Source organism: Danio rerio, chromosome 25, assembly GCF_049306965.1.
Source record: "Danio rerio strain Tuebingen ecotype United States chromosome 25, GRCz12tu, whole genome shotgun sequence".
In the NCBI taxonomy this organism is placed as follows: domain Eukaryota; kingdom Metazoa; phylum Chordata; class Actinopteri; order Cypriniformes; family Danionidae; genus Danio; species Danio rerio.
The window spans coordinates 2,907,082-2,920,000 of NC_133200.1; the positions used below are offsets into that span (position 1 = coordinate 2,907,082).

At 30.1% G+C, this 12,919-nt stretch overlaps 1 protein-coding gene across 47 annotated transcripts in view; it reads right to left on the reverse strand.

The window, feature by feature from the left end:
* Positions 1-12,919, reverse strand: part of kcnq1.2 (potassium voltage-gated channel, KQT-like subfamily, member 1.2) — a 234,843-nt gene that overhangs the window by 133,830 nt on the left and 88,094 nt on the right. For 10 of the 47 annotated variants that reach the window (XM_073942557.1, XM_073942537.1, XM_073942539.1 and 7 more), the window contains 2 exons: positions 7,542-7,592; positions 5,131-5,239 (listed from right to left, as the gene is read on the reverse strand). In XM_073942557.1, coding sequence (XP_073798658.1) covers positions 5,131-5,239; positions 7,542-7,592 — 160 coding nt within the window. Of the gene's footprint in view, positions 1-4,817; positions 4,925-5,130; positions 5,240-7,541; positions 7,593-9,728; positions 9,756-12,919 lie in introns of all 47 variants that reach the window. The other 37 variants (XM_073942555.1, XM_073942527.1, XM_073942529.1 and 34 more) reach the window with 10 other exon arrangements.

Genomic DNA, 12,919 nt, shown 5'->3' on the forward strand with positions numbered 1-12,919 from the left:
TTTAAAATAACACACATGAGCTGAATGCTTGAGCTGAGGAGAGTTGAGGAATCTTTGTTTTTATTAAGGCTTTATTTTAATATAATTAATTTAATATATATAATAATTTTTGTTTTGTTTTATTTAATTTAATTAAATTTTTATTTTGTTAAGCATGACAAATAAATCTAATATTAATATTACACAAGCGGTTTAATTTTTTTTTTATATTGTTTATTTTATTATTTTATTTTAAATAGCATGATGAATAAGTCCAATATTAATATTTAAAAATTTGATTTCTTTTTAAAATTAACAAATTAATTAATTCATTAATTTTATGTATTGTGACAAAGTCGCAATACATAAAAAGAATTATATTCTAAAATAATATTAAAAAATATTTAATTAATTATGTATGTATGTATGTATGTATGCATTTATTTATTTATTTATTTATTTATTTATTTATTTATTTATTGTAGCATGACAAATACCTCCAATATTAATATTACAAGAATAGTTTTATTTCCTTTATTTATTTTTAATTTATTTTTTATGTATGTCACATAAGCCCAATATCAATATTACAAGTTATTTTATTTATTTATTTATATATTTAGTATGAAAAATAAGTCCAATACTAATATTAAAAGAGTTGTTTTATTTATTTATTTATTTATTTATTTATTTATTTATTTATTTATTGTAGCATGGCAAATACCTATCCCAAGAGTAGTTTATTTATTTATTTATTTAATGTAGCATGGCAAATAAGGTCAGTATTAATATTACAAGAATTGTTTTTATTTATTTATTTATTTATTTTACTGCATGTAGCATGACAAATAAGATTAATACTAGTATTACAAACATTGTTTTATTTATTTATTATAAAATAACTTTAATTTAATTTATTTTATTTTTTATTTAATTTATGCATGTCAAATAAGCCCAATATTAATAATACAAAAGTTATTTTATTTAATGAAGCATGAAAAATAAGTCCAATACTAATATTAAAGAGTTGTTTTATTTATTTATTTATTGTAGCATGGCAAATACGTCTTATATAAATATTACAAAAATTGTTTTTATTTATTTATTTACATTTTTTGTAATATGACAAATAAGTCCAATACTAATACTACAATAATTGTTTTATTTATTTATTTATTTATCTATGTATTGATCTATCTATTTATTTATTTATCTATCTATTTATTTGTTTATTTATTTATTTAATGTAGCTTGGCAAATTAATCCAATATTAATATAAAAAGAGTTGTTTTGTTTTGTTATGTTTTATTCCATTCAATATTGTTTAATGTAGCATGACTAATAAGTTTAATATTAATGTTACAAGATTTGTTTTATTTGATTGTATATTGTATAAAAGCAAAACTATCAATTTTAAAAAATATTGAGGGGACTGTTTTGCTGATTACTTTGTTGATAAATAATTCAGTGGAGAACTTTGGCCGTTGTTTATTCATGTATATTACGTTTTCTTAAAATCATGGTTCTTGTTTAAGTAAGGACCGTAACATAATCGGGGACTCATCCGGGATAACACCTACTATTTAGGACAGATCGTTTATATACAAAATGAGGACACATCAAGAGAATCATTAGAAGGATCTGAAAAAATAATGTTTGGTCTATTGCGTCTCACTTTCTCCCTTGGTTTCTAATTATAATATAGATTAATATTAATAAAATATTATATTTAAAAAAATCAGTTTTTACTAGATAATATTTTAACTTTTATCTTCAATCCTATTTTGAAAAAAAATAGTAATAAAATAATAATAGTTAACTTTTTAATATTGTTATTACCATAATTAACTACCTTATAGTTCATTGAAATATTACAAAATACCATTATTTTCATTTTATTGTTTATATATTTAAGATTGGGTATTCTTCAAGACAAAGATAACTGAGGTAAGAAACTCTGGTTATTTATAGTAACTAAGGAATCATCTGATTGGTGCATGCAGGACCAGCCAAGGTCAATCATAAGCACGTGATCCTCTCAAAGTTATTTTAGAAATAAACTTTACTAAGTGTGATCTTCTGGACTTTTAATAGTGATAATGTTCTGAATGTTCACTAATGAGAATGTTCACTCAACTTATTTTTCTTGCTTGTTCAAACTACTTAAATAAGCTGAAGCAGCACAATTTTTGAGAATTGTTTTGGGACAACTTTATTGTTTTATGTTCAATCCACTTAAATTTGTAGAAACAATCAGGTTAACTTAATCGATTTGGGTTGGGACAAACATGAATACAGTGTAGTAAGAATAGCAGGAATGGCCGGAATATTTACTAGTAAGTGTGTTCTACATGTTCCCTAGTAAGAATGTGTGTTCTGAATGTTCACTACTGAGAGCTGATGGGATTGCCGGAGGTCAGAGGTTGAGCTCAAGCTAAATAAACACACCAGTGCTGCGTCTCATTCTCTACAAAAACACCAATATCCGGAGTTTATTTATCCTCCTCGTATTCTTGTGGCATTGACGGCCCGCGAAGAACAACAACAAAAAAAAAGAGACAGGAACAGAGAGGAAACAGAAAAGATACCATGTAACTTCTGAGTGTGCTACACGTGAGTAGGTAGGACAAACCACCTGTAGGAAACACACCGTCTCCTCTCTGTATGCACCAGGCACTCTCATAAAAACACAAAATGTTACAAAGACTCAAAACGATCACAACAAATAAAATAAAACAATAAATAAATGAATAAAACAACAGAATAGAGTATACGCTTTTTAAAAATGATAATATATTACATTATGTAACTGCAGATTAGCCATGTATACGCGAGTTCACCGCACGTAAGTTTTTCTGATTTTGATTTTAATGCAATTTTGTAAAGGTGCTTTGCAACATCCAATATTGTAAAAAGTGCTGTACAAATACACTCGAACTGAATAGGAAACAGCCACACAGGAAACTGAATTCAGACCGGCAACAAACAGAAAAGACAGGCGATTCAAAAATCAGACAGGAAACTGACAGCAAATGGATACGATTCAGACACAAAACAGAAAGGAGAAAGATTGGAATAAGATGGAAAACAGATATTGGAACAGATGTGGACAGAGGGTTAGGAAACAGAAAGGGAATAGACGGGAATCAGATGGGAAACAATACACAGAAGAAAGAGGAAATTGATGGAATTGAGAGATGGACACAGACAGGAAAGAGAACAGAAACAGACAGGAAGCAGAAATAAGCGAGCAAAGAAACAGGAAACCAATGGGAAACATACAGAAACAGACAGAAATAGAAAAACAGGCAGGAAGCAGACAGTAGAATAATGAAAATTAGACAGGAAAGTGATAGAAAAGACACAGGAAAAAGAGAGGAATTAAACTAAAAGATATGGGAAAAGGCAGGAAACCAACTGGAAAATGATGGGATTCAGAGAGGAAAGAGATATGAAAGAGATGGAAATAGGACAAATAGGAAACAGAAAACAGGAGACAGAAAACAGAAAAATCTTGAAAACAGACTAGAGAGAAGTGGGGGAAAAGACATGAAGCAGACAGGAAAATGATGGGATAGAAATAGACAAAAATCTGAATGAGAAGAAATGAAAACAAGACAGGAAAAAAATAATATCAAAACAAGAGGAGATGAAATAAACCAAAAGGAAACGGACAGGAAAATATTTTGGAACCGATGTGGATACAGAAAAAAACTGATGGAACAGAAAGGAAATAGACGGGAATCAGATGCGAAACAATAAACAGAAGAAAGAGGAAACTGATGGAAGACAATGGAATTCAGACAGGAAAGAGATGAAAATCAGATGGGGAAACAGAACAGAAACAAACAGGAAGCAGAAATGAGAGCAAAGAAATGGGAAACTGATACAGAAACAGAAATGGGAAAAACTGTAAACAGACAGAAAATTATTAAAATTAAATGGGGGGGGGGGGGGGGGCTACAGAAGAGAAACAGGAAACAGACATGAATCTGAACAAAAAGAAATGGGAAATACAGGAAACAGACAGGAAACCAACAGGAAAATGATTGGATTCAGAGAGTAAAATAACAGATAGGAAACCGATGGAAAGATGGAATTCATGGGAAACTGATGCAAATTGGGAAGAGAATTAAGACAGGAAACAGAGAAAATCATGAAAACTGACTAGAGATAATTGGGAAACAAACAGACAGGAAATAGAAAGGAAAGAAAAGGAAGAGAGACAGAGAGGGGGGAGACAGGAAACCCACAGGAAAATGACCAGACTCAGAAAGGATTAAGAAAGGAAACAGTAGAAGAAAAGAAATCAGAATGAGGAGAAATGAAAACGCAACAGGAAAATATGAAAAATCAAAATGAGGAGATGGAATAAAGACAGGAAACAGACAGGAAATAGGCAGGATCCAGAGAGGAAGGAAATAGGAAAGAGATGGGAATCCAAAGAAATCTGGTGGAAAACACACAACACAGACAGAAAACAGAAAAAAAAAATCTTGACTAGAGAGAAGTGGGAAGCAGAAACAGACAGGAAATAAACGGAAAAGAAAAGAAAGAGAGACAGGAAACAGAAAACAGACAAAAATCTGAACAAAAAGATGATCAGACTCTGAAAGGAAACAAAGGAATAAGAATGAAAACAGTGGAAGGAACAAAGACATGAATCAGAATGAGAAGAAATGAAAACAAGATGAAGAAAATAAATAGAGATCAAAACAAGAGGAGATGGAATAAATACAGGACACAGACAGGAAACCAACAGCAGAGAGGAAGAAACTGATGGGAAAGACACTGGCATCAGGAGGGAATCTGAGTCAGAACTGATCTGGGAACAGTACCTGCTAGTGTTCAGGTGCTGAGTAGAGACTGACTCTTCCTCCTTTGCCACTAACGGGCTTCTCAACAGACTGAAAGACAGAAAGATGTGCTTTCCTTCATCCCACAGCTGGAGAAATGGAGGATGGAGAGTTGTTACAGATGGAAAAATGAAATGACCGGAGAGCAGCTGAAAGCTCTAAAGCATCTGCTAGTACACACACAGAAACATCCTAAAACCAACACCAACAGAGCAAACGCAAACATATAAAGCCTCTCTGAGTGAAAATGCATGTGACGGATGGGTAAACGGATAGTAAAAACAGAGTAACTCACTGTGAGGCGTCTGTAACCACAGGCAGAGGAATGTCCTCAGTGGTGAAGTCCAGCTCATCCACCAGACTGTTGTTTCGAGAGATGTCCGGCCCGTCCAGCTTTTTCTTCACTGTAGAGAAGATTACAGCATCTTCATTGAACTGCAAACTCACATACGGTAACAGGGATTATAACAGAAAACATTTTCCTACAACTTACTCACCCTGAGGCATCATAGATGTTAGATGAATGTCTGCTTTCAGTCAAATCCGTGGGTATTCAATGCTAATTACCAACGATGCTTTGAATACTTAATGCTGTTTACTACTGATGCTTCGTTTATTCAATGCTGTTTACTACCGATGCTTCGAATATTCAATGCTGTTTACTACTGATGCTTCGTTTATTCAATGCTGTTTACTACTGATGCTTCGTTTATTCAATGCTGTTTACTACCGATGCTTCGTTTATTCAATGCTGTTTACTACCAATGCTTCGTTTATTCAATGCTGTTTACTACCGATGCTTCGTTTATTCAATGCTGTTTACTACCGATGCTTCGTTTATTCAATGCTGTTTACTACTGATGCTTCGTTTATTCAATGCTGATTACTATCGATGCTTTGTTTATGCAATGCTGTTTACTACCAATGCTTCGAATATTCAATGCTGATTACTACTGATGCTTCAGCTATTCAATGCTGAATATTACTGATGCTGAAGCTATTCAAAGCTGATTACTACTGATGTTTTGGTTATTCAATGCTGATTACTACCGATGCTTCTGGTATTCATTGCTGATTACTAACGTTGCTTCGTTTATTCAATGCTGATTACTACCGAAGCTTCGATATTCAATGCTGATTACTACTGATGCTTCGGTTATTCAATGCTGATTACTACCAATGCTTCGGGTATTCAATGCTGATTACTATTGATTCTTCAGCTATTCAATGCTGATAACTACCGATGCTTCGGGTATTCAATGCTGATTGCTACCCATGCTTCGGTTATTCAATGCGGATTATTACCGATGCTTCTGTTATTCAATGCTGATTATGTTATGATTATGTTAATGTTATGGATACTAATTGCTGATTACTACCAAAACTTTGAATATTCAATGCTGATTACTATCGATGCTTCAAATATTCAATGCTGATTACTACTGATGCTTTGGTTATTCAATGCTGAATACTACCGTTGCTTCGAATATTCAATGCTGATTACTACCGATGCTTCGAATATTCAATGCTGATTACTACCGATGCTTCGAATATTCAATGCTGATTACTACCGATGTTTCGGGTATTCAATGCTGATTACTACCGATGCTTTGGATATTCAAAGCTGATTACTACCAAAACTTTGAATATTAATTTCTGATTACTACCGACACTTCAGATATTCAATGCTAATTACTACAGAAACTTGGGATATTCAATGCTGACTACAACCGACACTTCAGATATTCAATGCTGATTCTAATGCTTCGAATATTCAATGTTGATTATCATTGAAGCTTTAAATATTCAATGCTGATTACTACAGATGCTTTGAATATTCAATGCTGATTACTGACAATGCTTCAAATATTTGATGCTTGTTACAACCAATGCTTCGAATATTCAATACTGATTACTAACATTGTTCCAAATATTCAATGCTGATTACTAACGATGCTTCAAATATTTAATGTTGATTACTACCAATGCTTCGGATATCCAATATTATTTACTATCGATGCTTCAAATATTCAATGTTTATTACTACCAATGCTTTAAATATTAAATGTTAATTACTACCAATGTTTTGAATATTTGATGCTGATTACCAACAATGATTCAAATATTCAACATTGTTTACTACCAAAGCTTCAAATATTTGCCATTAATTACTACAGAAGCTCAGAACAATCAGTGTTGATTATACCTGAAGCTTCGAATATCCAATTCTGATTGCTACTGATCCTTTGAATATTCGATGGTGATCACCACTGAAGCTTTGAATATTCGGTGTTGATTACAGCTGAAGCTTTGAATATTCGGTGTTGATTACAGCTGAAGCTTTGAATATTCGAAGCATTGGTAGTAATAAGCACCAAATTTCTGAAGCATTGGTAGTAATCAGGTTCGAATATTCAGTTTCGATTACTACCAATGCTGCAAATATTCAATGTTGATTACTTAAATCAATGCTTTGGATATTCTATGTTGAGCACTAGCTAGAAAAAGCCAAGAATAATTTTCAAAATAACTGATTGGATTCGGCTGAAAGCAGAAAGTCATAAAGGTAAGTAAATCATGGGATAATTCTCATATTTGGGTGAACTGACCCTTTTAGGCATTAAAGAAAGAAAACAGCTGCACAACCGCATAAAATAAAGCATGGATTTTGCAGAAAGAGAATCTGTGAGCAGAAAGAGACAATACCTGGAGAAGAAGGACAGCTGAGAGTGAAAGCGGACCATGATCGCTGACGGTCTGTCCACATGCAGAAAAAAGAAGAAGCGCAAACTAACTTCATGATGAGCATGAGAAAAACAAGACAAAAAAAAAAAGAAAAAGAGCAGCAGAAAAAGCAGGACAACACTGCAGATCAGATGGGTTCGTAAGTTAATTTCACTGATTTAACAAATGAAATTGTGAATTTTAAAAAACTAAAAATATATAAACGTGGAATAAATATATATTAGCACTAAATATGAAAACTCACATTAAATGAAGTTATTTAACATAAATATTACGCTAAATAAGTGTTAACTGAATAGAGAAATATTTATTATTACATAAAACATTTTAGAAATATATTTAAATTTCAACATTTCTCTTCTCCATTTTATGTTTAATAAAAAAAACTAAATACATTAAAATATAATTGTGGAATAAATATATATTAGAACTAAATTTATATATTTTTAAATTACATTAAATAAAATTATTTTTAAAATATATTATGTAAAATAATGTATCCAATTAATATCTGGAATATATATATATACTACCTGACAGACATCTTGTTGCCTATCCAAGCTTTAGGAAAAGCAAATAATAACTTGACTTCTAATTGATAATTTGGAAGTGTCTTTTATGAAAGGCAAAGGCCTCTAGATGACGCTTTATTTGACCGCAATAAAATATGATCATGGCTTGATTTTGAATTATTTCATTAGGACAGTAAGGTCTGATTTTGCTCAGACTAAAGTCACTGAACAGAAATAATGTCCAGTATAGAATATAAAGTCCTGCTGCAGTGGAGACAGAATGAATATTGTGTCTGACTCCATCATGAGCTTGGAGGACTGCATCCATACATCTCTGCACTGACTCACATCACTGATTAATAAAGTCATCTGGAATGAAGAAGAAAGCGTTCCTGCAGGACTCCCAGAGTTCATCAAGACTCTTTGTGTTCATCTTCAATGCTGTCTCCTCCATCTTACCCCAAACATACTCAATATAGTTCATCTCTGGTGACTGGGCTGGCCAATCCTGCAGCAGCTTGACCTTCTTTGCTTTCAGGAGCTTTGATGTGGAGGCTGAAGTATGAGAAGGAGCGCTATCCTGCTGGAGAATCGTCCCTCTCCTGTGGTTTGTAATGTAATGGGCAGCACAAATGTCTTAATACCTCAGGATGTTGATGTTGCAGATCTCTAGCACACCCTATGCTGAATGTAACCCCAAACCATTAATTTCTTCACCAGACTTGACTGCTTTCTATGAGAATCTTGGCTCCATGCTGGTTCCAGTAGGTCTTCTGCAGTATAGGTGATGATTTGGATGCAGATCAACAGATGATTCATGGGAAAAATCCACCTTCTGCCACTTTTCCAAATGATCAACTAGAAGTCAAGTTATTATTTGTTGCTCTTACAACTGAGATTAAGACAAGACTTTTGTTAGGTAGTGTATGGGTAAATTTTAACATTTCTTTTTTCCATTTAGTTTTAGCTGATTTACTAACGTACAAAATTAAACACTACTAAATTATAAAAAGTGAATCGAGAACAAACAAAAATAAAAAAAAATTGTAAAAATATATTGTATAAACATGAAATGTAAATCTCACAGCATCCAGTCAACCTTAAATTGATAAGTAACTTCATTTTCCATGTTCATATTTAATCAGTAGCTAACAGGAAATCCTAAATTATCATTCCTAGAGTGAACAATTGAAAAATGAACACTAATGACATCACAATGTGATTATAAATTCTAAAGTTTTAACAGATTAATCACTTAGAAAAGTGCAAACAAGTTTTGATTTTACTTGTGAAGTTTACTAGCAATTGCTTAAGTACCAAGTCATAATAATGTATGTTTCACTTTAATTTGAATTTGATATTAAAAATGTATTAAATATTGAATTATTTGAACCCAAATTTTAATCGGAATCATTTTCTGCTTAAACTTATATTATGTACACAAAGTGACACGTTTTTATTTCTACTTTTGTGACTAATTTCTGCCATTTCTATCCCTCATAAGCGTCCTATTGGCGCACAGCACAACATGCAGATGCAGAAATAAAGCAGAAGCACACACACACACAAGACACACACACACACAAACACACACACGCGCGCACGCACGCACACTCTCTCTCTCTCTCTCTCTCACCTGAAGAGCGGAAAAGTTTTGCAATTCCTGCATAGAGAAAAACACGAACCGCTCAAACTTACTCAGACATTTTATCAGACTTTTTAAAATCCAGTAATTCTTTATGGATAAAAAACTAAATAAACACTCTCGTCCTGGTAAATTTGTGTTGTTTTATATCCATTTAGACTGCGAAATTTGGTTTATTATTAATTGCAAATGCCACTTAATTTTTTTTTCTCGTTTTGCATTGCACATCATGAAAATGACAACAATTTTGCCCAAATACCTCATTTAAATGTTATTATTTAATTTTAAAACAGTTTTAGACATTTAGTTTTTGGTCATTAGTTTTATTGGTCATTAATTTAGGCATATATAGCATAACATTTAAGTTAGTATGAGTATATTAAACACGTCCTGGTAAATTTGAGTTTTTACACTGTGAAATGTGTTTATTTATTAATTGCAAATGCCTTTTTTTTTCCTTGTTTTGCATTGCACATGATGAAAATGACTATAATTTTACCCAAATACCTCACTTGATTTGTTATTTTATTTAAATTAAAAATGATTTTGGTAATTTAGTTGTTGGTCATTTGTTTTATTAGTCATTATTTAGGCATATACAGCATAAAATTGAAGTCAGAATGAAAATATTAAACACATCCTGATAAATTTGTGCTTTTATATATCCATTCACACTGTGAAATGGGTTTAATTATTATTCACAAATGCCACAATGTTTCTTCTTCCATGCTTTGCATTGCACATCATGAAAATGAGTATAATTTTGACCAAATACATCATTTTAATTTGATTATTTAATTAAAAAGTTACACATTTTTATTAGTTATTAATTTAGAATCACAGCATATACAGTGTTAAAAAAATTATATGATCAATAAGTCAGGAAAAAATATGTTTTAGTTAATTGCAACTTATTAAACTAAGTTAATCATGTTCCTACTTAATTATATGAGCCATGCAAGCTGTTTTAAGTCAGTTTAATATAATATGACTTCAAATGACTCAGAAGGTTAATTTAATTCAGCTTCAAAATTGAAGGCAACCAGGATTTTTTAGTTTACAAACACAATTGAAGTCAAAATTATTATACTCCTGCGAAATTAATACTTTTACAAAGCCTTATTTAAAAGAAAGAAGATTTTTTCTACATTTTTCTCAAAAACAGCTTTAATAACTCATTTCAAAATTGAAATTAAATGAATGTTGCATTGGTACCAAAATGAATACATCTGAAATAAAACTAAATCAAGAATGACAAAAGCACAGAGCAAAATTACAAGCTGAAACTAAAATTAAACGGAAGTATTATTATGAAAACTTAAATATTATAAAATATTTTGAAAATGTGCAGTCTAAAATCATGTGCAGTGTAAAAATGCTGCTACATTACTTAAGTTCTACACTTTTAAAAACGACAAAAACATTACAGGAATATTTTGAGCTTATAAAACACACTCTTATAAACTGAGCATCTGTGTGTGTACATGTGGAAAATCTCATCTATTCTAAGTGGAAAATGGTTTGATCTCTCCTTCCTCTTTATGGTTGAGAAAAGCCTTTATGAGGATTAACAGACGAGTCATAAACACAGAAAAACTCTTTATGTTCTTCTCTGCTTGATGAACCTCAGCCGACGCTCCAGAAAACACACGTGACGATGTTAACAAGCAGAGCAGAAAGAAGCTCTTCTTATTAATAGTGCATCAGTACTGGCTGTTTATTTACATGTGTTCGTTTATACAAGCAAACTAATACTTTTTATTATCTTTTTTTATATTTATTTTTTAAAGAGGACTTTCACAACTTTCACAATTGGAATAAAAAAAGAATAAAAAAAATACAATTAAATATGATATACCAATATATGCATATATGTATGTATGTATGTATGTATGTATGTATGTATGTATGTATGTATGTATGTATGTATGTATGTATGTATTTATTTATTTATTTATTTATTATTATTTTTTTTATTTATTTATTTATTGTTGTTTTAATTATCATTATTATACAATGATATAATAATAATAATAATAATAATATTACAATTAAAATATAATAACAATAATAATCAATAATAAATATTTTACAATTATATACAATTAAATTCTGAAATAAATTGAATAAATACATGTATTTAAATTTAAATATAATGAAAATGTAATTAATAAACTTCAATAGAAAGTTTAACAAAATAAAATTATTATTATTATTATTATTATTATTATTATTATTATTTTAATTATCATTATATAATAATAATATTAATAATAATAATAATAATAATAATAATAATAATCAATAATAAATATTTTTCTATTATATACAATTAAATTCTGAGATAAATTGAATAAATACATGTATTTAAATTTAAATATAATGGAATTTTAATTAATAAACTTCAATAGAAAGTTTAACAAAAAAAATATTATTATTATTATTTAATTATTATTATATGCAGCTAACAAATAAAAAATTGATGTTAAAATATTCCTAAATGCAAACCTTAAAAAAATTTAACAAAACTGAATATAAATCAATCACAGCAACCTAAACTGAAGTGAACATAAAAATATAAACTAATGCAAATATATTAAATATAATCTTTAAATAATACAAAAAGAATCATTCTTAATCCATTTTATTTAAAAACAATAATCAAAATTAGTACAGGGCAAGAATCAATCACCATAAATTGCATCCAAAATAAAAGTTTGTTTTGACATAATATGTGTGTGTTTGATGTGTATTTTTATTATGTATATATAAGTACACACATGCATGCATATACAGTATTTGGGAAAATGTTTAGATATAAAATATGTGTCTATATTTTATATATTGTATATATAAATTTAAATATTTTATGTAACAATATTATTTTGTATAGTTTTGTTTCTATGTATTTGTGTGTGTCATATATACAGCATATACAAGTCAGAATTATTAGCCCCCTTTGAAACTTCTTTCGTTTTAAAATATTTCCTAAATTATGTTGAACAGAGCAAAGAAATTTTTACAGTATGTCTGATAATATTTTTTCTACTGGAGAAAGTCTTATTTGTTTTATTTCAGCTAAAATAAAAGCAGTTTTTAATTTTTTTAAAAACATTTTAGGGTCAAAATTATTAGCCCCTTTAAGCTCTATTATTTTTCAAGTCAACAGAACAAACCATCGT